We start from the raw sequence: 27,654 nt of genomic DNA on the forward strand, positions 1-27,654 counted from the left end.
CTGACTCCATAATGTCTCATATATGTCTTCTCTGTTTCACTTTCACATCTGCTGTCCTGCTTAAGACCTTAATTATCTCAACTGGACAGCTGCAGTTACCTCCCAAAGGGTCTCCTGCCCACCCTGGTCTTGGCTGTAAAGGAATCTTCTGGAATCACAGGTCTGATGATAATACTCCTTTGCCCAAGAATCTCGAGGGGGCTTCTGTTATCTACAGTGTGGAGCCCAAGCTATTAAATGTTATTCAAAGCCTTTATTTAGAATCTGGCTCCGGGCTACTTCCCCGGCCTGTCCTCGCCCATCACACATGTTCTTGTGCAAGTCACTCAGAATTTGTTAGTCTCCACGCCTTAGGTTTTGCTGTCTTCTCACGGGAAATGTTCCCCTGTTACCATGTCTAACCTTATGCATTTGTCCAGGCTCCACATAGCTGCTGTTGGTTCTCAAGCCTTTCCTGGTATAATCTGAAAGCAGCCCCTGTACTCAGAGGGCAGGGAGAGACTAAAGAAGGAGGCAGACCACTCGAGGTTGGTAGGTGGCAATTTTAATAATAGCAGAGGGAACTTACATAGGAGGCTTGTTTTGGGCAGCAAGACGAATGGCTCCCCGCACCTGCCCACCAGATCTTAAAAGCTTATAAAGAGTCGCTAACTGGGCTCAGCTATATATACCATGCAGGTGTTTTCAACACAACATCATCATCTCAAGGCCATGTCCCTGGAGCAGGCTCTAGGAGCGCTAACAGCAAGTGGAGCCCACATTCCAAGGACAGGGGAGGAGGGGCTGAGAAGCTTCTGAGTTCCCGGAGCCAGCTCACAGGTCAGTTGGCGGCCACGTCTTTCTCATGACGTTTCCAAACAGGTGCCCCTTCACTCATATACATGCCGCTTCACTCATCACACTGTGCATGTCCAGATAGCTGTCTCCTTCAACAGATGGTGGGCCCTTTGGGGGCAGTGTCCTTTGCTGCCTCAGAACCTGACTCATGGGTAGTACTCAGTAAATGTGCTCATGCTATTGGACTGGAAGTGTCTTGGTTAAGGATGGGGACTGTGTCCATGTTTTCACCAATTTTTTTTTCAGCTTGGTATATGGTGTGCACTCAATACGTTTTTGAATAAAGAAATGAATGCAGAACCCACTGCTGCCCCAGCCAGAAGTCCTCTTTCCATTCTCCATGCTCCTTTAGCCCCTTCCTTATTAGTCTCTCTGTAGAGTAAGCCCATTATAGTGATTTTTCATCTCTTATTTCTTATTGAGTTATAATCTATGTGATGGCAGTTCTTTCTAATCCATCAGCTAATACAGCACCTTCACACTAGCTAGGTGTACTTATCACATCCCTGCTAAGTTGAAAAGAATTTCTCTTCTGTATTTTGTTGGTTTCTATATTGTTTTATTTTTAAATACTTATTTTTTAAATGCTTATTATTTTGAGAGAGTGCACACAGGTGAGTGGAAGAGGGGCAGAGAGAGAGAGAATCCCAAGCAGGCTCTGTGCTGACAGTGTATGCTAGATCTCATGAACCCTGAGATAGTGACCTGAGCCAAAATCGAGAGTCGGACGCTTAACCGAATGAGCCACCCAAGCGTCCCAGTTTTTTTATATTCTTTTTGAAACTCTTGCTCTTCCATGTTTCATTTTTATTGGGAGTACCACACTGCCCTTCAGAATAAAGCAGCTGACATTAACTGAATGTCTGTTTTGCACCAGGCACTGTGCTAAGAACTTTATAAGCATTATTTCTTTAACCCTACGATGTGGATACTTATTTTTTACAGATGAAACAAATAGAAGCTGGAAGGAAAGATGATTGTGCTAAGGTCACACAAGTGGCAGATGGCTGAATCAGGACCCAAACCCAAGTCTGTAGGATGCCATGTTCTTTCCTTTAGTGTTTTCGTACCTCCTCCTGTTTGATTCAGGACTCTAACCTTGCATCAGCTGAACACTGCTGCAGTTATAGCAAAGCCAATGATTGAGCCTACAAGAGAGAAACAAATTGAACTTCTGAGTTCATGATGAGAAGTGCTTCTACACTCCAAAGCAGGTTGAGAAATGTGCGGGTCTGTCTAGATGATCAGTTACTTGTTGAGCGAACACTTCATCAGATTATTTTATGGTGAAATCATAAATTTGCCTAATCTTTTGAGCAGGCAAAATTCGGCCTTCTTAATTTGCAGTGATGCAAAAAGATCTATTTATCACTGGTGGTGGCAGCCCCCATCGACTCATAAAAACCAAATGTATAAACTGGAAACACTACAAAGTGATTTGGTGGTTTTGTAAGGTTTCCCAGGAATGTCTCAAATCTTAATCTGGAACTCTCCAGATTTTGGAGCACTGAATGTCGATATGTGTATGTGTATTGTGTAAATGACAGTGTTCAACAGAGAGGGGGGTGCATGACAAGAGAACTTAGTGCCGATGTACTGGGGCTGCAGAGATTCCCAGCTTTTCCTAGCCCCGTTTAGATTTCGATTAATGTTCTGACTCGTGTCTCCTGGTGATCAGAGTGTAAATTCCTTGAGGCTCATTTTATTGGGATCCAGGAGTTGACACAGGAGTTGAAGCTGTCTTAAAACACGTTGGTTGTTGTGGCTGATGATTTTATAAATTCTCAGGAAGTGGCCTTAAAAGAATAGTTAGAAAGGTAACTGTTTAAGGATGATTTTGTTTCATGTTCTTGATTGAATGTATGCTCTAAAATTTCTCTAGTGATGAGAATGATGTAATAAGTGTAGATCTGGCACTTTTGGTTTTCCTTTTCTCCTGAGTGAAGTGGATTCTGGTCCACTGGTGTTTCCTATTCAAGGCCTGCCTTTTGTTCTAGCTACATACACTAGAACAAGTCAGGAAGGACTTGCCACTTCATTGTCCTGTTCCAAATCATTCGGAGCCCCATGGTCAGGAGAATGAAAGTTTTGGTAGCATGCTCAATTGATTTAGTCATATTCTGATGAGCCTTTGCATGTGAATAACATAGAAAAAGCATTGTTCTCAAGATGATATTGGTGTAGTTCTGAGGACATTATGAATGCAGATTTAGACAAATTAATCTTCGTAACATCCTGAGTGATTCTTAACCCTTTTTGAGTCAGAGATCCCTTTGAGAATTGAATGAAGGCTATCTTGTTCTGAAAAAAAAAAAAAAATGTGTACTCAGACTTAGAAATCTGCATTAATTTCAGAGGCTTCACAGATACTTTCCAGTGAGGCTCCCTCTTGGTACAACCAGGGACCCACGGTCTCCACGTTAACCTCTGAAACCTCTAAGGTAGCATATAGCCAGTAATATTGATAATTTGGCCAAAAGTGACCACTCCAAATCTATGATCATCTTTCCTTCACACATCCTTTATATTATTTCAGTGATATCCCCCGACTAGGGTATAATCTTGATGGAAGCAAGGAGTTTTGTTTTGTTTTCACTGTTCACTCCATGCTGAGAAGAATTCCACCGAGTAGCTGATGAATATTTGTTGGATTAATGATATGATCTTCTGAAGCCCCATCTCTAGACTTCGCCTGAGCTATGCCAAGATTGTAAGCTGCATTGGGAGCGCTAGGCCACCAGTTGGCTCACGTGGTAGCTATTATTTGGTCTTTCACGTTGAATTCCCAACCTCCATTTTGATAAAAAAGATACATGACATTTGCAAACAGCCTAGTGAACCTGAGGTTCAAGATCTGTTTCACGCAAGATAAAAGAAAGGGAAAACCCAAAGTGCCAGATCCATACTTACTACATGATTTTCATCACTGGAGAAACATTAGAGAATGTATGCAACCCGATCTCAAATGGAGTGTCAGCCTTTTGCAGTTTCACTGCCAAGAAGAACCATAACAGCAGAGACGTTGTGCAGACAAGGAGCAAAATCTGTACGCAAAGCTCTTATTTCCCACATTTGAGAACCTTGCCCAAGGCTTCCAGACCAGGCAGAACGCATCTCTAAAATTATGCAGGGCACTAGCAAGAGCAACACTTGCCTCTCTCTAATCACTGATTATTTTATTTCCCATTATGCCAAAGCAGTCCATCCCTTGTGGTATTTGCAAAAAGAGGTAATTTGGAACCTTTAATTTCCTTGCTAGCCTTCCAGTGACAGTAATCACTTTTCCACTCACTGGTGAGTCTAGCTTCTAGCTAGAGGCTGTGTGTGTGTGTGTGTGTGTGTGTGTGTGTGTGTGCGCGCGCACACGCGTGCTTGTGGGTAGATGAGACCCACTTCATTTAGTATATAAATGCTTTTGTGCCTGCTGGGCTAAGCTCGGAGGATACAACAGTGAATGAGATATAGTAATTTGTGGGCCAAGATAGGCAAATAAGCCTACAATTATAATACAGTACAAATCATGGCATGAAGTTCTTTAAGCCCTACCACTAGGCTCTTGAAGCAGTTTAGTGACAAGGATCCTTTGCAGCTAAGGGAGATTGTTTATGAAAAATAAAGTTGACATTGGGAAGTAAAGTGCAAGGTGGTAGCAACTAGATTCCAGGATCCTGCTGTGCTAAAGTGGTTTGAAGGACCTTCTTAGAGCCAGTGATGAAACACCATATAAACTGATCTTTCGGTTTGCATGTTGGGGGTAATCCCTGCCTCCTGGCATAGCCCTCTCTAGATTTGCTGGTTGTGTTTTTCCAAGCAGCAATGATAAACCTTGGAACTGTGTTAAGAAAGGTAAAAGCCGGGGCGCCTGGGTGGCTCAGTCGGTTGAGCATCCGACTTCGGCTCAGGTCACGATCTCGCGGTCCGGGAGTTCGAGCCCCGCGTCGGGCTCTGGGCTGATGGCTCAGAGCCTGGAGCCTGCTTCCGATTCTGCGTCTCCCTCTCTCTCTGCCCCTCCCCCGTTCATGCTCTGTCTCTCTCTGTCTCAAAAATAAATAAATGTTAAAAAAAAATTAAAAAAAAAAAGGTAAAAGCCATGTGAAAATCCACCAGCCCCAGTTAGCAGAAGGCTACATTTGTAGATAAATCATATCTATAGAGAGCATCTATAGAAATGGAGAATGTGGTCTGCTATGCATGGAGATTGTCTTGTCCTTCAGGAACTGATGGCATATGCATACACAGAGGCAGATACCAGTTGATGATTGATGGGCTCGAGAGCTCACGCTGGATGCCGGCATCTTAGGTTTTTTTCATTAACCTGTGTTGTCTTTCCAAATATCTACTAAAACTTCACCATTCTTAAATATCAGTCTGTTTGATTTTGTTGTTCCATGGTGGAGCTGGAAATTACTACCCATGTGGTCATTAAACACTGATTTAGGGCAAACTGTGGCTGAAATCTAGGATTCCATAGTCACCACCTTGAGGTTCAGAAGAAGATGCCCAGAGAGTATTCTTCAGGCCAGAGCCACCTCTTATTACTATTTTTGGTTCCAGACTCCTGACTGGAATTCCTAGCTTTGATGACTTGGGCTAGATAGTGTATGATCCAATGACTTCTTTTGCCCACCAGGCCTCAGGCCTAGACCCAAGCCATCTAGTCAGACCTTTCCCCCCAGGCCCACACCCTAATCTTGATCATCAAACCATTCTACTGTTGAAGAGAGGCATGGCAAGATAATCTAAGGACAGGCATACTTGCACTAAGGCCCACTCTTTGACCATCCCTTCTTAAAATGCCAGGCAGCACCATCTTGCTTTGCCAGCTGCGTGGGAAGATGTGTCCAAAAGAGGGCTGATCCAAGAAGAAACCACGAACAACGAACACATGAATTTAAGAGTGTTTATCGGCAGATTACAAAGCAGGTCTCTAGCTCCGTGGTCCAGCGCTCCTGAGCCTAGGAAGGAAGTGAGTAGAGGCCAGCAATGGCGTGTCCTGCATCCCGACCTCAGTACCTCTTGCCTGACTACCGTGGCTCTCGACGAATCTTAGTTTTCCTTAATAGCTCCTTTCTCCCCAGCCCATGAAATAGCCCTAGATTTGTCTACCCACACCACGATTCTGACATAGCACTACTCTATCAGAACCCTTCAGCAAGCTTACTGTTACCTCTTAGATTAAGAGCCAAATGTTTAGTCTGGCATTCAGTGACCTCCCCAAGCCATTTTTTTCTTTCTGTTCCTATCTTCTATTGCTCTGAGATTTAGCCAAATTAGACTGCTTCCTATTTCTCAGACATTCTTCCTGCCTATCTGTTTCTGCATTTTGACTTAACGCTTTTTCCCTCTAGGAACCACCACCATCCCACCACCCCCACAGCAATCCTACTGCCTATCCTTTTAGGCCCAGCTCAGATGTCTTTGAATTTCCTTAGCATTTTTATTGTGGCAGTTATCACATCCTAGAGGCCTTGAATATTGTTCTCTGTTTCTATGTGTCTTGTCTCGCTAGATTACCAGTTCCTTCATGGGTAACGTTTTAATGGGCCACATTTTAATCTGTGTATACCCCTAAGATTTGACCCAAGACCTTGCTTATATGAAGCGGGTTTGGACTTCTTTTGAGCATTCAGGTGTGCAGCATTTCTAGAGCATGGCAACTACAGCAACAGTGATCTAGTTAGGCCTGGCCCTGGATCCTCTTTGGATACCAAAAGGTTATGTATCTGGGTGGGTGGTGGGTATATTCTGGGAAGCCATCAGGGCAATGCCATCATATTTTCATTACAACACTGGCAGCAAACAGCAGTAGCAGGCAGTAACACTTGGGCGGGCCAGCAGCCGGAAATTGGCCTCCCTCTCTGTGTTTCACCTACCCCCTTTACAATCCATCACCTGTATTTATTCCCGCTGTAATTTAAACACCTGTCTAGATGGAATGTGCACAATGTGTCCCTACCCCACACATTCAGATATTTGCTCACCTGCCTGATTCGGAAGGCTGGCTCTAAAATAAACAGCGTTTTGGTATTACAAGAAAAAATGCACCGAGGTCACCGTGGCAATGGACATGAAGAAGGGAATGGGAGTGGAACCTCTGGATGAGCAGCCCCAGGAGAGTGGAGCAGAGGAGGGGGAGGAGCAAGGGGTGAAGCATCTGCCTAAGGCCTAGGCAGCGGTGGGTGGGATCCTGTGACTAGATCTCCCCGCAGGCAATCATTCACTTAGCTGACCAGCTAGAGAAAGGCTGGGGTGGAGGAATATTTACCAAGTTTAATTTTTAGGCTTAAATGTCTTGGCTATTTATTTTTTTCCCTTTTAATGATTTTTAAGAGAGAAGGAGAGAGACAGAGTGGGGAAGGGGCAGAGAGAGCCTGAGACAGAGTCCAAAGCAGGCTCCAGGCCCTGGGCTGTCAGCGCGAAGCCCGATGCGGAGCTCGAACTCACAAACTGCAAGATCGTGATCTGAGCCGAAGTCAGACGCTTAACCCACTGAGCAACCCAGGGACCCCAATGTCTTGGTTATTTTTAATGGCCACTGTTTCTCATGGCAGCAAATGCTTCCCTGACATTACCAGGCACGTGAAATACCTGTGTGTGGCTCTTGTCAGATGCAGATTTCCTGCACTGGGGCTGAGGCTGGCTGAGAGTCGGCTTCCTTATCAAGCTCCCAGGGATTGCAGATGCTGCTGGTCACAGATGGACCTGTAAGTTCCAGGCTCTGGTACAAGGCAGTGAGAGTAACACAGTGCTTAGAAACTACAAGCAGACCAGGAGTTGAAAGTCAGCGTGGAATGTTCATCATTACTGAAAATCAGATATATGTATGAAATTGTCCACTTTCTCTTCATCTGATGAAGCTTTGTTTACCTGGAGAAATAGAGATGGACAGAGCGTCAGATGTAGCCTGGTGGCAGCCATATTTATCATCCTTCTTCCTGTTAGGGTGGGACCTCCACGTGTGAACCCTGATTGTCTTGTAGAGTTTATTAAGGCCCGGCCCAACGCAGGGAGATTTGCCCTGCCCTTAGATATTCCCTAGTCAAGACAAGGTGCCATTGGGGCCACAATTGATGCTTGGGTCCATTTTAGTTCGGCATCTCCTTCTGCCCATCCGGGAAAAAACTGGGAAACTGAAAGGAAGAACCAGAAGCTTTTTTAAGTCACATAGTCTAGGAATGATTAGCTTGGACTGACTCTAGCAAGACGTAAGTTTGTACACATAAGATTCAGCTAGATCTGGTTGAGGCTTCTGAGCTATGCTATCTGATTAGGTAGCCACAAGGTAGGTGCATGTGGCTTCTAAAATTTAAGTTATATAAAGTTTAAATTCCAGTTCCTTAGTCATACCAGACACATTGCAAATGCATAATAGCCACATATGGCTTGTGGCCACTGTATTGGGCAGTGTAGATTATAGAACATTGACATCATCCCAATACGTTCTGTTGCATAGGGCTATTCTAGAACAGGGGTTGTTTGTCACTTCTGACTGATTTGTATTGGCTGTCTGGAAGACTGTGTAAAGAAGTTTCTGGGGCCATATCTAAGTGAGCCCCAAGTTGTTTGATTATTTACTGGCAACGTATGTTCCAGGAAGACAGAGCCGGGTCGGGTAGGGATGGTTGTGACATAGGTCCTGGGTGTCTTCTAGACAAAACCTTAGAAGTAAGAATAGAATAGAATATTTAAAATAGAGGGTCAGTTATTATTTAAAGAGACAGGTTACATTTTTAGCAGGAGTCCTTTGTAAAGAAAGATGAGGGGCACCTGGCTGGCTCCGTCGGTTAAGCCTCTGACTGCGGCTCAGGTCACGATCTTCTGGTTTGTGAGTTTAAGCCCCTCATCGGGCTCTGTACTGACAGCTCAAAGCCTGGAGCCTGCTTCAGACTCTGTGTCTCCCTCTCTCTCTGCCCCTCCCCCTGCTCACACTCTGTTTCTCTCGCTCGCTCAAAAATAAATAAACATTAAAAACTAAAAATGAGAAGCTTTAGAAGTTTTATTATTCTTTATATAATCTCTCATTTAAGTAGTGGTCCCTCTGCTACTTCAAAATAATGATGATATTTTGTTTTTGTGTAGAAGCAAATCACAATAGCTACCATTTTTTGGTTTATGCATGAAATGAGGAATCAATGTTACATGAAAAAACAAAACCCACAAAGAACCACCAAGAATCTAAAATTCGTTTCATGTTCATGCCTCCTTTTACTATACCTGCTAAGAAACCAAACCTATTGATGGGGATGTTGGGTTCTCCCCCCCCCCCACTTCTTTAATATCCTCTGGTGAAGGGTAACATGGGGAATAATATTTAAGGCAAAGTGTATTCAGTGCTTGTATAATCACTGTTGTCAGAATTTGAGACAGTTAATTATATTTTCAAAAATCTCTAAGAATTAAGGATAATGAGGACTGTTTCCTGCTAGTTTTAAAACTAGAAAATGGATTTTAAAACAAGAGTACCAGTTCTGCAACTGTTACGTGACCTTGAGCAAATTAGTTACGGTAAACTCTGAGCCTTAGTGTCTCCATCTCTGAAAGGGAGCGTAACAGTGTCTGCTTCCGTGAGTGATGGGTAAGGAGTAAGTGAGATCTAAAACCTCACTTCCAGGTGCCTGACATTACTATTCAAATGTTAAACCACGTTTGGGGAAAGTATACCACATGCACTTGGAGGAGAACATTTTCTGTCTAACCGTGGCCCTGCACTTAGCAGGTATGTGACTTTTGTCTGATTGCTTACCGTCAGAATTATCAAATTGATTTTAGTTTCCTCTTTCATAAAATGGGGGTAACAATAGAACCTACTTCAGAGGGCTTGCTCAGGGTGAGCTAATGCATATCAAGACAATGCAAGGATATCTAATACATGGCACATGGTGAGCATTCAATAACTTAGGTATTAGGATGAAAATGACGGTGTTTAAATTAGGGGTAGCCTTGCCAAAAGAGAGAAGATTGAAGAAATCTGATATTTCTTCTCTTTCCCATCCACTAATCTCCAAACTATACAGTTTATACTAAACATGGTAAAGTGTGTACATTTTGTTTATTTTATTGCTGTTCCACTATAAATTATTAATAAGCCTCTTGCATTAGGGTTTTGGCATGCTGCCTGAGGCAGCAATAGGAGAAGCTGCTAGTTATCATAAAGACCTTTCTCACTCTATAGCGTTTTTACAAGCTGCGAGCTCATGTCTAATTTGAAAGGCCTGGTGTTTAAGGCCAGGGAGCAGGGCAGGAAGGAAGAGGGCTCAGTGTGGGGCAGGGGTGAGTTCGGTCCTTTTATTTTATTTATTGTCTGAGAACCTGACCTATGTTGCCTCTGGGGTGTAGGAAGAAGGCATGGCTCCTCAAAGGCTCTAGGGGCCAGAAAATACTACCATAACCTGCCCCAGTATATTCCCTCCCTACCCTTTCGTCTGCGTGTGTCTTCTCAAGGGGGTCAGAAATGATGAGCCAAGGTTGGCTTCTGAAGCTTCTTCTAAAGACAGGTCCACACTGAAGGGTGCAGCCTGAGTGCCCTGTACCCCAGCCTCCACAGACACTCCTGACCTATGGAAAATGCTTTCTTCCCAAGAAAACTATTTGAGTCCTTTGGTGTGAAGGCCTAGTCCTGGGCTGTTTCGCGTACTGAGTTCTTTAACTAGGGATGAAGTACTGTACAGTTGCTAGAAATGATTTCTGTTTCTTTCAGAATTTTCAGAGTTAAAAAAAAAAAAAAAAAAGACAACGCTCCAGAATTCTTCTGTTTGTAAATGTCAAAATTGCTAGGCTGTTAGGACATTTTTGAGGAGGATGCTTTTCCTGGAATTTCCATCTCCTGTGCCTCACGCTCAGCACCCGGCATTCAGCTTTGTGCCCTCCCGCCTTTCATCATCTCCTCCCTGTGCAACTGATTTTGAAACACTTTTCAAACCATCCTTTCTTTTCGGATTTCATCCTCATCACACAGGTTTTAAGCTCACCACTTCGTGTCTGTATTTCTCATAATAATTTACATTTTCTCTTTTGGATGATAAAAGTACTCCATGCCCTTTAGGAGTTTGTATCTCTGTGTGTGTGTGCGTGTGTGCGTGTGTGTGTGTGTGTGTGTGTGTGTGTGTTTAAGGAAATTTGGATATGCTTTTTGTACAGTTTCATAGTGTGATTTTTTTTCTTTAACCTGAGATATTAACATGTTCCTACATCATTATGAATTTTTCAAAAAACTGTAACAAATGCATAGCGTTCCCTTATATAGACAGAGCAAAATTTACCAAACAACACCGTTAGTCATTCTGATCTTCCCCTTTTTCAATATTGAAATCAATGCCTGTTTTCAAAATCTGTTCACAATATAGTGTAGTGAGTAAGAAGATGGGCTTTGGAGCTCCAAAGACCGGGGTCCAGATCCTGGTCTGACCAATTGTTCATAGGCCTCAGTTTGATTCTTTGTAAACAGGGATTATAAAGGCACTTACCGACAGAATTATGACAGTGGAAATGAGATGTGTGTAATGTACTCATTTACGCAGAGCTTTGCACATTCTCAGTTCTGCTAAATAGTGACTGCTATCACGATAGTCACCCTCATTAATCATGTGCAATTAGTTTTTGGCACAGTTGCTAGAAGTTAGATGATAGCATCAAAGTGTACAAATACTCTGATACCTGTAATAATCGATTGCCAAATTGTAGAAAGATTCTACCAATTTATAGTCACATAAATAGTAGAGGTACATATCTAATATAATGTTTTTTGTTGTTAGGTATCGATGTATATACGAAAATGGCCTCTTACATTTACATTCCTTTGATTTTCCAGTGGAAATGACTAGTTTTAAATGTTTAGTTGGTTAATTATATTCCTTTTTTGTAAATTGTTTATTGGGGTCGGTGCCCATTTTTCTTTTGCCTGTGCATCTTTTGTCTAAATGAGTTCTTTGTATGTGACAGTAATTATTATTGTGTGTAACTAAAATTTATTGTGCATTTAGAACTTGTAGATGAGAGAACAAGGGTCAGAAAGGCTGAATATCTTGCCTAGTGTCTTAGACCCTTGTCTGGCACAGAGTAAATACACAGTAACCTCTTGCTGTTGTGGTTATTGATCTTTGTATTTCACAGCGCCTGGCACAGTACAGTACTTTGCACACGATACGAGCAGAATACTTAGTTGGTAACTTACATTGACGCCAGCCACCCTCACTTCTCTGAACTCTTTGATGGGCACAGAAGCCAGCCTCTAATGGGTGCCTTTGTCACAGCCCCTGTTTTGGCTCAGAAGAATCAGCATCTCCTGGACTTTACTTGATTTCCTCTGTATGTTCTTAATGATACTTTTCTAAAATGCCGTGAAATCATGTTATTTCCCTCACTTCACTTCTAGGTAACAAACCTGAATTTGGCAAGCGGCGCCATAAGCAGAAGCAGCGCTTCAACGCCCCCCACCCTTCGGCCCGTGATCAGTCCTAATGGCCCGACATGGTCCATACAGTCAGACCTTCAGGCTCCTGAGAGCCACCCCACCCCTCCTGGAAGCAGGTATGTGAAGGGTCCTGGAGCTAGTGCTTGAGTCACCGAGACAGCCTGGGTCCTAAGAGAGCCGTTCCTACCTTGAACTCCCTGCACAGACTCCCGTGGTCTGTGCCTTTACCCACGTGTCCCAGTAGTCTGGCACTTGAATTGAGGGCCTCGTTTTATTTGTAAGACAGTTTGTGGACAAATCAAAGGCAAAGGAAGTTTCTGATACAGTTCAGTGAGCTCACTTGGGGGTGAAAGAGGAAGAATTTAAACTATGTTTAATCCTTGCCTGTCGTCAACATTTTCGTGTTTTGACCTCTGACATTTTCTCCCTGTCTCCTCAGACTTGTGCTACATTGCATTTCAGTAACTTTGGATTCTCTTTTTTTTTTTTTTTTTTGAGGGACATATTTGTTTTTTTATGTTTTCATCTAGGTTATGTAATTAAACTCAAACAGCCTCCCTGGACAATGTTCATTTGGGAAGTGGGAAGGAAATGTCCTTTATGTAGTTGAGCAAAGTGGCAGAGGATAAAATCCAAATAGATTCTGGCCATAGAGTAAGCAACTTCTGAATTAAAAGAAGAACCACTGTATTGAATTCTAGTCTCAATCCATATATTTTTTTTTTAACGTTTATTTATTTTTGAGACAGAGAGAGACAGAGCATGAACGGGGGAGGGGCAGAGAGAGAGGGAGACACAGAACTGGAAGCAGGCTCCAGGCTCTGAGCCATCAGCCCAGAGCCCGACGCGGGGCTCGAACACATGGTCCGTGAGATCGTGACCTGAGCTGAAGTCGGACGCTCAACCGACTGAGCCAACCCAGGCGCCCTTCTCAATCCATATTTTAAGTCCCCTATTAAAAAACAAAAATTTAAGAAATGGATTCCTAGTACATCTTGCCTTCGTGACTATTAAATATGGGTTTAATTGCATCTGTCCCTGAGTGAAATGAGCTAGAGAGGAATGTGATCGTTCCGATCAAGTATTCTGTTCCCTCCAAATAAAGATATTGTCCCCTCCAAATAAGGAAGCTCTGGCCTGGGTGCCCCACTGAGTCCCCACCCCTGCCCCAGCACTTCCGGCCTCTGAGGGTGGGAGGGTGACCCAAGACTTGGGCATAAAGGAAATTGCTATTTGTCAAAGTATCTGTTGGTGTTAGAATCATTACTGAAGGAACTCATTTGGGAAGCAGAGACTCTGCCCGGGAAACAACATAAACATAAGCACATTACGTCACGCTCGAATCCAGTGTCGTTTGTACCAGTAATCATTGCAGTCAAGGGTGAAAAGAATCATCCTAACTGAGAATCATAAAGAGTCGAAGACCAGGAGACAGGCCTGTTTGAGAGAGGACATCCTCCCACAAAGTTCTCTTCACAGAGAGAAGTCTGTCGTTTGGTGATTTACAGTCCACAGAATAACCACATTCCTAAAACATAGGTCGTAAAAGAGAAATTCTGTTTATACCATAGAGCTCTATTTTCCATATAAAATATTTCCAAATATTCCATTTTCATTTTATAATCAGAGCCTTGTTTCTGTGGAAAACATTTTCCCTGCAATCTGGGGTATATTTTCTATCTATATGACAAGACTGTAACCATTTTCTGTACTATAAACAAAATGTCAAAACTACATATTTTGGAGAAGTAGACTTGTAGATGGAACGAGGAAAACTTTTTTTTTAATAAAAGTTGTGGCTGGGTTTCGAGCCTTCTTTTCGTAGCACCTGTTTGTCAGAGCTGAGACACAGAAAGATGTGGGAATCCGTCCAGCACTGTGCGTGGTCTTTTTCTAGCCAGACCGTGCTTGTGAGCTACAGGAAAATAGCACATTATACCACCGACTGAGCCACTGGCCTCAGAAAGCAGCTCCCGCAGAGTCCCCTGGCCTTTTCCTTTTTGGGTTAGTTGTACCCAAAGCCGCCCTCTTGTCACCTGCTCTTCAAGCTTAAGGACCAGTTTTCAGGTCCCATTTCAGTGTGGGGTGGCCCTGGGGAACCCTCCTCTACCCTCAGGTAACCTCTGGTGGCCAGAACAGCCCGGAGGTTCGGCTTGGGGATTCCAGTTCCGTGTGGAGCTCCCAGAGGTGCCCACCCTAACGCAGTGCTAACTGAGTTCCCCAAGCTCCTTCCAGACCTGGCGGTGTCGCAGGCCCCAGCCAGACACTGCCAGCAGGCATTCCACGCGGTAACGGGCCCCGGTCTCCATTTTCACCCGGTTCAGTCACCGTTTCGTGGCTCTTGGGTCCCTTGTCCCTCTCTTAGTAGTAAGGGTGACTGAGTTCCATGAATATGGGATCAGTAGCTTAGAGATGTGAGTTTTATTACTGGTTTTGACACTAAGGGACCCTAACCTACTTATTTAATTTTTTTCTTGGGCTGTTTTGAGAGCTTTTAGAATGTCCTTACAGCACTTTGCCCTCCCTGGAAGTGGATGCTAAGTAAATAAGAGGTACGCCTGCTGGTTCATCTACGAAGCAGCAGCGGATTCCAGCGCTGAGAAACTCTGACAATTCACTAAGCCAGGCGCTGTCCCGTAAACAGTAACAAGATGTAAAGAGAATCCATCGCTGGCTGTGCTCCTCATGTGCATATTGGAGGACTCAGTGACTTGGTAGCCACAGGAATGAAAACTGGTGACTCACGAGAACTCTGCAAATAGTGTTATTTTTCATTTCCCTGTGGTGTTGCTATTGTTCTCGATTTTATGGATCACACAAGTTTTCACCAGACAACCTTGTTCTTCCCCCGCTGTTTTGAAACCACCCCAAACGTAGCCTCAGGGCTGTCGTCTCCCATTGGGTCAGTGTGAGCTCAGCCCAGCTCCTCAAATCCCTTGGTTCCTCTGGTCTGTCTGGAGTCCCTGCTCAAGCTTTGTTGTGGGAGAGGAAGGCAGAGAGCCCACGACTTGCCCAGACAGTCTGAGGCCTGGCCATGTAGCTTGCAGTTCCCTAGACACTCTGGAGCTGGACTTGGCCAGCCATTCCTCTGTTGTTACTTTTCAGAGGTAATAAGTGAGATTAATTGCAGGCCATTCTCCAGAAGAGAAAGTAGTCGGGGCCAAGATCAGTCACATGTTTAGAAGCCTGAGTGAGGTGTACCTCCAAGCAAGGCCGATTTAGAATTAGACAATAGGGCCTCCAGGGTGCAGGTACCAAGTGTTCATGACCTCTTTTTTCTTAAAGGGATCGGTTTCGGTCTCTAGATGCTGATAGCTGGGTAGTTAAGCTTTTCTTTAGCCAATGAGATGGGTGGGATTTTTCGGCTGCCTTTTAACTACACGTTTTCTGGGCACATGGGGACATGGTTAGGGGCCTGAGGTGATAAAGCAGAGGCATCTCAGCACTGCCAGCCTTGCCTGGTGTCGGATCATGTCAGGGAGGGGCATTTTCTAGGTGACGAGTACTCAGCGGGTTCACAGTGCATCTTTCTTTGTGAGACCTGGAAGGGTTACTGTAAAGTCTTGGCTGCTGCTTGGAATGATTTGGGAAGGACAGGGCCTCAGACGGCTTGGCAGGAACCTGAGGCCCTGTTTTTTTCCAGTCCAACCCTTCCTTGTGGATCGAGCTGTCAGGGAATCCCACGAATGTCTGGCTTCTGCCCCTTTGTATGTTTTTCCAGCATTTGTCATTGAATTATTTTTATCCATCTCTGGCTTTTTCACACATGCAACCTGGGGATTTGTCTGTTCCTCGATATTAAAGGTGGGGGAGTTGGAAAGCACAGCCATGGGTTTGTTCCTCCTTTTTGTGACAGGGCAAGACATCGTGGGCCTGGGGTGCTCGCCCTGATGGCCCCCGCTCTCGAGAATAGCTGCGTGTCAGAACTTTAAGTTCTGTATGGGGAAATGGGGTACAATGAAGCAGCAAATCTGGGAAATCCGGGCTAGATGTCATGTCACTCTGTCCCTTCACCCTCTTACTCTCCAAAAATTAAATTATAAAGAGTCCGATGCCCTACTTCACATAATTTTTTAGGAACAAGTTTTTCAGAGATTTTGATTCTAGTTTAAGCTAATACTTTTCTCCCTTCAGATTGTTTCTTATAAACGTTGCTGTAGAGTCAGGTCTGTGACTTCCCATCGTTTCGTGCTTAATCAGTCCTCAGAAATATCGAGTTTGGTATTTAAAAAAAAAAATACATCTTATTCATTTTCCATGTGCCAGGCATTAGGTCAGGTGCCGGGGAGTCATGATAAATAAAACAGAAGAGTGCCTGATCTCACGGAGCTTACTGTCCATGATGTATCTTTCATGTTCTCAGCATCATCCCGGGTGCTGGGTACGGTCTAAAAGATTTGGAAAACATGGTTTTTGATCACAAAGAAGTCACCATCTGGCAGAGAAGGGGAAAAAATCGCAGAGTCGTGTCAAATGGCACATAACAAAGATTTAAATTTTCTGGCCCAGGCAATTAGAAGAAAAGATATCAAGAAGAGTGTGGAAGGATTTAATCTGGTCGCTGCCACGTGGGTGAACCTTGAGGCCATTACGTTACGTGAAATAAGCCCGTCACAAAAGGGCAAGTACTGTATCATTCGATCCACATGAAGTGTCTAAAGGAGTCATAGAAACAGGAAGTGGGAAGGTGGTTGCCAGAGGCTGCGGGAAGAGGAGAGGGGTATTAGTATTTAGTAGCTACAGCTTTTCAGTGTTGCAAGATGCAAAGGTTCTAGAGATCGGTTGCACAACAGTGTGAATATACTTAATATTATTGAACTATACACACAGAAATCGTTAGGTGGTAAATTCAAAGTTAGGTGTTTTTTACTGTACTACAAAGGAGTATCGTAAGGATTTAAAAGAGAACCCCGTAGTTGCGCACGCATTTTACTTAGTGATTAAAATGGCAACGTTTTGCTCCTATCCTCTGCCTGTCTGTACGGAGACTTATTCTGAGCCTAGTCCTTTAAATGCTTCTATTTCTTTAAGAGCATGTTAACTTTATAGGAAAGGGGGCCGTTGACCTGTCTGAGGAAGGTGGCATGATGTGATAGAAAGAGAAGGGACTGTTGAGTTGGAAAGACCTGGGTGTGCCTTACTAGGTATGCGACCTTGGGCAAGTTACTTTGCTTCTCTGGGTCACAATTTCCCCCTCTGCATAGATATGCAAATGATGGCTACCACATTAAGTTGTTCTAAGATTTAATTGAGTTATGTACATGAAAGCCAGTTTAGCGCCTGATTTTAGTGGTAGGTTGTTGATAATATTTAGTTTTCTTCCCAGAAAAAAATGAAAGTTAAAACTGGGCTTGATGGGGTCTGATATTGCTACCCACTTGCTTTTGTATCTAGTATGGGAGAAACTGGCCATCACCCATGTATGGTGTGCTCCCGGGGCTGGATTACAGAGATGTGGCCTTTCCCACTGAGGAAGGGAAGGCATCAGAGTGCAGCCAACTGGAGACTCTTCCTTTTCCTCTGACCTCTTTGTTGAAGGGTGACTTCTGCCTACTCAACAGGCCCTTCCTCTCTGCTATCTTCTTCTGAATGTTGAAGTTTCCACTGCAGCTCGATGTTCCAGCCAGTAAACACTCATATTTTCCATCTATCCTGGGGGTCGAGCTTTGGGAGAGCTTTTCTCTGGAGGAGTTTGGAGCTTATAATTTTGTACTTTATACTGTTATATAAACAACACTCTCTAGCCAAAGAGCACAATCACAAAAAGAAACCACTTTTAGGGGGGCCTAAAAAAAAAAAAGAAGAAGAAGAAAGAAACTCTTTTATGCTCAGAGTTCTGTAGAAGTGATATTTCACTTCTTATTCTCCTTCCTTCTTTCCCACAAAATAAAGTTAACCTGGCCTTCCTCCTGCGGAATCTTAGCTCTTACCAGTCTCTTCCCCTTGAGGAACATGTTTCTTCAGCACATGAAGGATAAAGGCCTGTGCTTCTATCTAAAATTCCCCTGCTGCTTTTCTCACTCAGCCAGACACAGAACCTCTCCAGGGTTATGCTCTGTGTCGGTTCAAGCTCTGTGACAGATTCTACAGTTCCTCATTCACCGGGAGAGCCGAGTGTCATAGGTGTTTGTGCCAAGGCCAGAATGATTGGGCCTCTGCCTGTTGAAGGAATGCTGGTAAACCTAGGAAATGTGTGAGAGATAGCTGGCTAGACATCATAGCAAGGCCTGGGCAAAGTACGTTTGGGAATGTTTGGGCCTAGTACCAGGAGTGAAAGAAGTAGGTCTTTTCTTATCTGCGAGCCAAAATGCAGGTTGCTGTGTGGTGTGTGTGTGCCAGTGCAGTGTTTCTTTAGTCGGCCTCCTCCCCTCCCCTCCAAAGTATCAAAGAGAAACCACCTCACATTTCCTTAGGATTAACACACAGGCACGTATGCTAACCGCCAGCCACACAGAGTCGTCGTCGGAGGCAAGACTGTATCTTACGTGACTGTTCGCTTTATAATTTTAGATCTATCCACAGTTGGTGATTATGGTGGTTTTAACAGGCCTGAATGACAAAAATTCGCATATGAAGCTGGATGAGGCTCCTTTTCTCGAATTAAGAAATTCGATCAGTGACTCAATTCATAATTCAGTTTAATTCTCACCTGGTTTTTCTATCATCTTCCATCTGGCCAAGTTCACTCTGTTTACCAGCCTTGAAAGAGCTTGGAAAGAATGGCAGTAGTAAAAAAAAAAAAAAAAACAACACAAAAAAAACACACTGTATCTTTCTTTCTGGCTCCTGTAGGGAGACCTTGATGATCCAGTTGTAAAGCAGTACTTAGTGTTGACTCAGCGAATTTTTAGAAGGAAGACAAGCCGGCTTCCCTGAGCCTTTAGCTGAAGATCCCGTCCTATCTCCTCCTCCACTCTTCTTTCTGTTAAGACTGTCAGCATGTTACCAACCTAGTACAACTAAGAAGTCGTTGCTTTTCTTTAGTTCCTAGGATTTAAGAGGAAAAAGGAAAAACTCCCTGTATCTATAATTTAATAAAAGAAAACAATAGACTGATAGCGTCCGAAAAGGAGTAAAGAGCCTCTCTTCCCTCGCAATTGCTTTGAGAAGGAAGGTTCTGGTGTGGGTTCTGGTTTTGGCATAGGTTCTTGATGACTCTTAGTTCCTTTTGTAGAAAAGAGAGAAATGTAAAATTAGACTCACTGAGAACATGGTAGTCCTACACCACTTTGTTTAATGCTTACATTAGATACATGGTAGGGAAAACAGGTATACCTAATCGTAACACTGAGGTTTACATGATTTATTTTTATTGTGAAGTTAGTATCCGTAAGTTAAAATTTTGATTACAAAGCGAGAAAATGCTCCTAAAGAAAGATACCTAAGAGAAGCTAAAAGGGCATTTATTTGTTTTATATGTTTGTTTATGAGAGATAGAGACGGCACGAGTGGGGGAGGGATAGAGAGAGAGGGAGACACAGAATCCAAAGGAGGCTCCAGGCTCCGAGCTGTCAACACAGAGCCCGACGTGGGGCTTGAACTCACAAGCCGTGAGATCATGATGTGAGCCGAAGTCGGACGCTTCACCGACTGAGCTACCCAGGCATGCCTAAATGTGGAGTCAAGTATTCTTTGGTGGATGCAAGGAAAGCCAGAGGAGGGAGAGAGGCAGTATATGTGCGCCTAGGAATTCAAAATGTCGCATCATATGCGAGGCCCCTGGGGTTCATAATAAGCAACAGTAGAACTCTTGTCTTAACTGCACCATTCTTCTGCTTCAGAGGCCATAAAGGGGTGTTTTTGGCTTTCATGAATTATCAGGCTAAGTAAGACTTGTATTAGTTTGGCTTCAAAGCCAATAATCAATACCACGTTTGGCCTGGTTTTTAAAAACAAGTTTTACTATCTTTCTGTGATGAAAATGAAATATGGCTGCATCTCAGTAATGTGACTACAATCTAGGAGGATTTAGATGAGAAAAGCAGGCTTTCTGGCATAGCAGGTAAGGAAACCATAAAGGGGTTAATAAATGGGATGTACTTAAAGTCTAGAGGGAATCAATTCTTGTTTTTCTGAAACTTTGCACCAAGGAAAATTGAATAGATGAAAGAATCGGCCTATATATCATTAGTGTTCTCAAATACCATGCTTAGCTACGTGAACCCAACACATTTGAAATACCAGCCCCCGAAAGAAAAGTTTTGTTACTTTCTTCACCAAATTATTAGTGTATTGAAATATATGAATAAGAGAAAAGGTGGAACTGGCCATTAAGTGGTGTTCTAGGAAGTGGCTTCATCTGGTAGTTGTTAAAACAATGTCATCCCAGAAAAGTTAACACGCATTTACTGACAATTTCCTAAATGCAAGACACTGAGCTGAGCTCGGAAGGAGGTATTGGACAGGGTCTCTGTTCTCAAGGAGGAAAATGAATAGTCCTATTAATGCAAGTACGTGAAATAATTTGACTTGATTGCTGAAGAAGAGGATTATCCTGTAGGTGGTACGAGTTCAGAGGAGAAATTGATCACTGATAGAGAAGCTGGCAAAAGGTCCACGGAAAGGAAAGACACATGAGCTGGATCTGGAAGGGCAGGTGGGGCGTCGATGGGCAGAGGCTAATACTAACAAATTAAGAGATAATTGCACATTTACTTTGTACTCAACACTATTCAAGGATCAAAGTAATGTGATTCACACTCTTACTAAGTTGGAGGTGACAGTTCAGCAGGGTGGTCTAAAGAATACTACATAAATGTTTGTTTACTTTATGCACCTAAAATGCAAAGCGAGTGATTAAAAGAGGGCATATAGGTTTGTAGGAGTCACAGTTCAGAACAGGTACCAAAGACAGGCGGAAAGAGAAGGCTCTGCAGAGGAAGGGTTTAGGGTAGGGAGTAAATTCGGTCCTAGACTGTGTGTAGGCTACGGGCAGGTGAAGGACAGGAGAGGCGGGGGAAGACAGGTAATGGCCAAAGGGTTGTAAGCATTTTAAAGGGACAGGGAACGGGAAGTAGTCGGGCTGAAGCAGAGTATTTCTGTTCAAAATACCAGGCATTGGTCAAAACACTTAGTGAGTTTCAGGTGATAGAAACTGAAATCAAGCTGGCTGTAGCTGTACAGATTTTTCAGTTCGTAGAGATAAAAAGTCTAAGTTGGTGTTGGAAGCTTTGGAAATATCATTGATCATACTTTCTGCTGCCTGCCAGTTCACAGGTAAATCAGAAGTTACAGGAAAAAATCAGAGAGCGAGAGCAAAACACTGGCTTTATTACTGATAAGGATAAATCGGAGAAGGTAGCCTGTGAATGTGGCACAATTTGGCTTCTACCTCTCAAGTCTAAGTCTTTCTGACTCGTTTTATTTATATTGTTAACCTTTTACTTAAAGATTTTCTTGTCGATATTTTCTCTGATCATTAAAATTTTTAAGGAAGAAGTCAAAAGACCTGATGCACCATAGTCTTAAAAAACGAAAAGAAAAACAAACAAAAACTTGGCCCGATTTCCGAAACACACACCTGCCTCTGGTCCCAAACTACATTTCTAGTTTTATTTCTCCTCACAGTTCAGTTCCAGCCAAACTCAATGGATCAGAAATAAGCCTGGTATATTTGCCCTAGGACTTCCTTGCATATACCGCCCGATAGCCTTGACCCTATTAGTTTACTCTCTACTCACTGTCACCCCTTCACAGAAGTGTAAGTTGTCTTGTTCACTGTTGTGTCCCAGTGCCTTGGTAAGCAGTAGGCACATGGAAATAGGAACACATATTAAATGACTATTTAAGGACTTTGCGTGTAAGGGAGTGAGTGGATGGACATCCTGCCCCTCACCTGCATCTGCACACGTCCACACCCTGTTGTCCTACAGAGCTCAGCTCAGGCCAGCCTTTCTGCAGTCCTCCCTGTTCCTGGCGCAGATGCCGTTAGCTTTTCTCTTCCTTCTCTTTCCTCCTCACCCACTGGACTCATGTTCCTAAGAGCTATACCTCAAAGGAAGCTCAGGCTAAGTGCACAATTTTAAATCCCTAGAGAATGGACATTTGGGGCCCTTCCTGTCCTAGTGAACTGAACACTAGGAAAAAAAGACCCTAGATCCTCCATTGAGCCTAAAGCTCACAACACCCCTGCCCCCCGCCCTTCCCAAGTCATCGGGTCTTTACTGCTTCTCCTTTGGACGCTATTCAGTTCTTTCATGTTATCCAAAATCACAAGTGCCCTACAAGCAAGAGGCCTTCCTTAATCTGGGGGGTAGAGGCAGGTATGGAAGAGGAAACGGCAGACAACTTTTTCCCCGTATCCTTCTCCCCACCCCACTTAAACTATAGGAAGGAGCCTTACGAGCCAATCCTGAAGATGGTTGGGGTGGAAGGTCATCTACCATCTTGGACAGCCCAGGATGGGCTTAGCTATCTCTTTACTCCAGCCTTCTCACCTTGATTGCCTAATGAGTTCTAGAGTTTGCTAAATGTGTGTTTTTATGGTGTTCAGCTTTTTGGTGTTCTTTATAGTAGTTCTGTCTCCTCACTGCCCTTCATTTGATAGACTTACTGGCATCCCCTACCTGAGTGGTTGATATGGCAGAGGCATGATGTCAGGCCACCATGTCCCTGTTCCCTGTTCAAATATCATTTCCTTACCTCTGTTATGACACTTCCCATTCCTCCTTATAGTCTGGTTCTTTGTATATTTGTCTCACCTGTCGTACTAGATTGTGAGCTTTTTGAGGGCAGACATCAAGTCTTACACGTTTTTAGGTCTGTACAGTCCCCTGCACAAAGTCCTCAGTAAATGTTTGGTGAACAAGCAGCTATATCAGTGCTGTCCCCGGTGGGTGCCACGAGCCAGGTGTGGCTACTTAAATTAATTAAAATTAAATAAAGTGAAAACACCAGCTCCTCGGTCATATTAGCTCTATTTCTCATGCTCAAAAGCCATGTATGGCTCGTGGCTACCTTATTAAATAGCACAGGACGAGACGGTTGACCCGGAAGATGTGAGGAGGACCCAAACTTGGTCAGTGGATTAAAAAAATAAAAAGGAATGAGTTTTCCAAGAAAGGCATAGTCTTGATTTTCCTCCTAGGCCCTTCTGTAGATGTCAAGCCTCTTTTGTTTAGAGCTAGAGATTTACCACAGATGCTGTTCTTGAACTAATTTGTGGTGCTGGGAGGGGCATATTCTAATGCCTTGGGAATCTCTAAAGCCCAGAGCTTCTGTATTCCTAGTGTCTAACCAATCAGACCTGGGCTGACGGAGAGGAAGGGGCTTTTTAAGCCGATCCCAGCGTTAGCGTTTTATTTTCTGCCCGTGGCTAAATACTGGGGAGAGGTCTTGCTTGCCCACGCTGACCCAGCCCGCCGGCCCCCACCTGCTTGGCTGGCAGTTCTGACTTGGCTTATAGAGCTGCTATAGCCCTGGGGAACGGAGCCAAACATGCGGAAGTGGTTACGTGTACTAGCTCCCAGGGAAGCTGTGGCTAGCAGGGGGAGTGGGTGGGGTCCTGCCTGATGGCTTTTCAAAGAAGCCAGATCTTTGAAGTTTTGTTTTAGCAGCTGCCAGGTATGCTATTTCAGCACTTTGCAGGCTCTCTCACCCTGTTCCCATATCACATTTTTTCTTTCCTATATGTGCATCGCATACACAATGGGAGCTTGAATGTTGGGAGGGTAAATACAAAACTGTGCAGTAAGTTGTTAAACACAGTCCTCTTGCCTTTTCTTTTTATGTGACTCTGCTGTGAGATAGCTACTTGAATGCTCCCTTTTCCCTTCTCAGCTCCGACCCTCTCTGACCACCTGCCAAAGGGGAGACACACAGAGCCCTCTTCTATTTTGGGAAAGTAGTGAAGTTTTGAAAAACTGGAGGTCCCACATTCCTCTGATGGAATGGGTTATCATTCTGGGAATAGAGCATCTCCCTTTTCCAAAAGCACAGATGACGGCCCCCAGCGAACAACCCTGACTCTTGAGGTCTTGGAGTACATTTCTTGAGCGCACCCCTTGTTCGCCACTGGACCTTCAGCACTTAGCACAGCGTCAACAGCACATGGTTATTAAACATGATTGCCCTGCGACTGCTGTGCCGGGTGGAGGGACGAGACAGGCAGGGTGCCCTCCGAAGCCCACACTCAGAGCTCTCCCCGATTCCTCGCTTCCTTGCTTAATAATCTCCTCCTCCTATCCAGTCTGCGGTCCCCTCCAGCCTGTTCCAGCTGCCCCCAAACTTGCTCCTTCCTCTGGACTCTGACTCCTCCCTCTTCTGGAGTATAGTATCTGCTCCTCTGCGTAATTATTTATTTATTTTTATGCCTTTGTTCTTTATCTCCTGATGTGTAAGTCTTTAAAAGACAAAGGCTAGATTTTCTTCCTACACCGAGAACCTGGGACCAGGAACATGGACCTGGAACTTCCTGACTTGGGCTAAATCGTTTGACAAAAAGCCTCACTTTGCCGTGTGGGAAATGATGATGCCTGGGTTGTCTTGACGGTCTGATGAACTCATATATGTGAATGTGCTTTGTAAACTATAAAGTACTGCACATGAGTAGGTCTCTTCAGTATTAATAACACTTATCACTGTAGAATAGCGATGTTTATCCTGCTGATGATACACAGACTGACCTCCCCCAGAGCTGAGGTAGATCACCAGCTCCATCCTGCATTACTCAGCTTGGCACGGGTTTAAAGCACAAAATGGGCTATTCCGGGCCCTCTCTGTCATCGCCTCTCTTTCAGTCTGCAGGTTCTTCTTTTTCAGACCTGTGGGGTCATTATTTTTCTTCCTAGTCTCTTCCTGCTTCTCCCCTCAGGCCCTGGCTGAGTTTTCTCTTTCAGCCCATCTGTTCTTAGCGAAGCAAGGTTCACCCATGTCCTTTCCCATTTGAGGTTGGATTGGCCATCCCAGAGGACCTCCCGCAGCTCTGCGCACAGCAGCGCTGGCCCCTTGTCATTTTCCCTCCGCCCAGCCCCGTGCCTTCAGCAGCAGCCCGCTCGGGACCCTTCCCATTTTCCTGTCCCTGCCCTCGCTTCTCTGCCAGGCTGTCCCTTCAGTCCCGCCTTCCATGACATCCCTTCGCACATTTGCTGCCTTCTTCTGGGCTCAGACTTTTCATCCGGGAAGACTACTCCCCTTTTCAAGACTCTGAAGTTTGGTGTATCACCTGTCACCCGGTCCCCATCACCTTTAGTAGATGGACAGGCACTGCCATTCTTTACGGCTATCACATGGCTTGAGAAGGTCCAAATTCCTTTCTATTACATTCTTGAAGGTCTCACATTTAAATGTGATGGCCTGGTATTTGAGAGCATGCATTTTAGAGGCAGACCAATTTGGATCCCTCCTTGTTTTAGCCACTTACTAGCTATGTCACTCAGGGCAAGCTCTTTGAAGCTAATGTTATTATAGCTAAATGAAGGCAAAATGCCTACCTTGTAGGGATATGCTGAGGAGCAAATGAAAGTTAAACGACCTAAGAAAAGCACTTTCACACGGTGCCTGCCATAGAGTAAGTGCTCAGTAAATGGGAATTACTATAAACGTTTCCAGGCCACTTGTCCATACCCTGTCTTGTGAGTGTTAAAAACTGGAGTTAGGGGGTGCCTGGGTAGCTCAATCCTTTGGGCATCTGAGTTCGACTCGGGTCATGATCTCTCGGTTCGTGGGTTCGGGCCCCCTGGTGGGCTCTGTGCTGACAGCTTGGATTCTGTGTCTCCCTCTCTCTCCCCTTCCCCGGCTTGTGCTCTGACTCACTCTCTCTCTCTGTCTCTCTCTCTCACAAAAATAAATAAACATCAAGAAAAAATGGAAGTTAGCTGGTTTTGTAAATTCTTACCCCTGCCTGGTGGTAAAGTGAGGACTCGAACCCGGGGCTTCAGGTTCTCTTCCTGATGAATTTTTTATTCAATCCTTCTAACTCCTCCAAAGGCTCATTCTAGTTTCGTTTCTTTGGGCAGAACATAAGACCACCCCAGAGAGAGGAATGTTCGTTTCCTCATGCATATGTTCATTCAGCAAACATTGCATGACTATGATGTTGCCAGGCTCTGGGTGGACAAAGACCAGAATGATGAATGCATTGCCGCCAAGGTTGGTCCCAGCGGGTAAGAAACAGTCACTGTGAAGAAAAGTCACAGCACGCTGCTCCTGAAAGTATTATTACACTATACATTAACTACCTTGGGTTCAAACACATTTAAAAAATAAATAAAATAACAGCGGAAAAAAAAAAAAAAAAAAGAACAGTCACAGTCCAAAAAAAAACATACCAATAAAAGACATCTTGGAGCCTTGAGGAATAAGCTGTATCAGAAGAAAACCAGAGTAGGCTTTGCAGGGGATAGATTATTATTTTTTTACCAGGTGAAAACGGCAGAGACTTGCGTGAAGGCAGAGAAGTGTGGGAGAGCATGGTTGTGAGAGCGTGGCGTGCAAGTAGGGGATGGTTCGGGTTGAGGAGGGAAAGTTAAGTGCGCCATTCTGAGGAGAGTTTATCCTGGTATCTGCCCAGTTCATTAATGTCGCCTGAAGGAGTCAGGGGCAGGTGTGTGTGTTTTAATATTGCTCCGTCTTTTTTTTTTTTTTTTAATGTTTTTATTTATTTTTGAGACAGAGAGAGACAGAGCATGAGCAGGGGAGAGGCAGAGAGAGAGGGAGACACAGAATCCGAAGCAGGCTCCGGGCTCTGAGCTGTCAGCACAGAGCCCAATGCGGGGCTCGAACTCACGGACTGTGAGATCGTGACCTGAGCTGAAGTCGGACGCTTAACCGATGAGCCAGCCAGGCACCCCTGCTCCGTCTTTTTACCTCATGTTTCTACTGTCTCTTCCCCATTCATATCTGGCAAACTCTTCCAGTCATTCTGGATGAGGCCCAGCGCTAACCGTTACCCTGTGCGCCTTCTGCGCTCATCTCGCAGAGGTGGCCTTCTTACCCGTGGCCTCCACCTTGCGTTGTAGTTCAATTTCACGTCTTCTGCCACCTCCTTTAAAGCGAAGACCTGAACATCTGTGTACTCCTGTCCCTCACCGCGATGTCTGACATGCAGTAGCCACTAACATAACTGAAGGAACGTGAATGCCGTAACTCAACAAGTTTCCATCTGTAGGATCTGAGCTTTAGCGTCCGCCAGTAAGGAACCCCGGCACTGAGCTGCTCAAAACCCTACTGTGGCACGAAGACCTTTTTGTGTTCACAGCACACTCCCACCTGCTAGAACCGTGCGCCGCACACTCGAAGGGATTAGACGACTGAAAACAGTACTCAGCCCAGTGACTTCCACCCAGTGGAATCCATATTAAAGCAGAGCAGTGTCTCACAGTGTTCGCTAAGCTGTCTACAGTTACTCTCCTCACCTGGCCTTTTTTCAAGGACTGTGTGGCTGTTTGAGTAGCACTGTTTGCTTACAG

At 44.4% G+C, this 27,654-nt stretch overlaps 1 protein-coding gene across 16 annotated transcripts in view; it reads left to right on the top strand.

The window, feature by feature from the left end:
- The window catches only part of TTLL5 (tubulin tyrosine ligase like 5), a 282,100-nt gene that overhangs the window by 133,828 nt on the left and 120,618 nt on the right, over positions 1-27,654 (top strand). For all 16 annotated transcript variants that reach the window (XM_053224740.1, XM_053224738.1, XM_053224742.1 and 13 more), the window contains one exon: positions 12,209-12,363. In XM_053224740.1, coding sequence (XP_053080715.1) covers positions 12,209-12,363 — 155 coding nt within the window. The remainder of the gene's footprint in view (positions 1-12,208; positions 12,364-27,654) is intronic.

The sequence above is a fragment of the Acinonyx jubatus genome, chromosome B3 (genome assembly GCF_027475565.1).
Source record: "Acinonyx jubatus isolate Ajub_Pintada_27869175 chromosome B3, VMU_Ajub_asm_v1.0, whole genome shotgun sequence".
NCBI lineage: Eukaryota > Metazoa > Chordata > Mammalia > Carnivora > Felidae > Acinonyx > Acinonyx jubatus.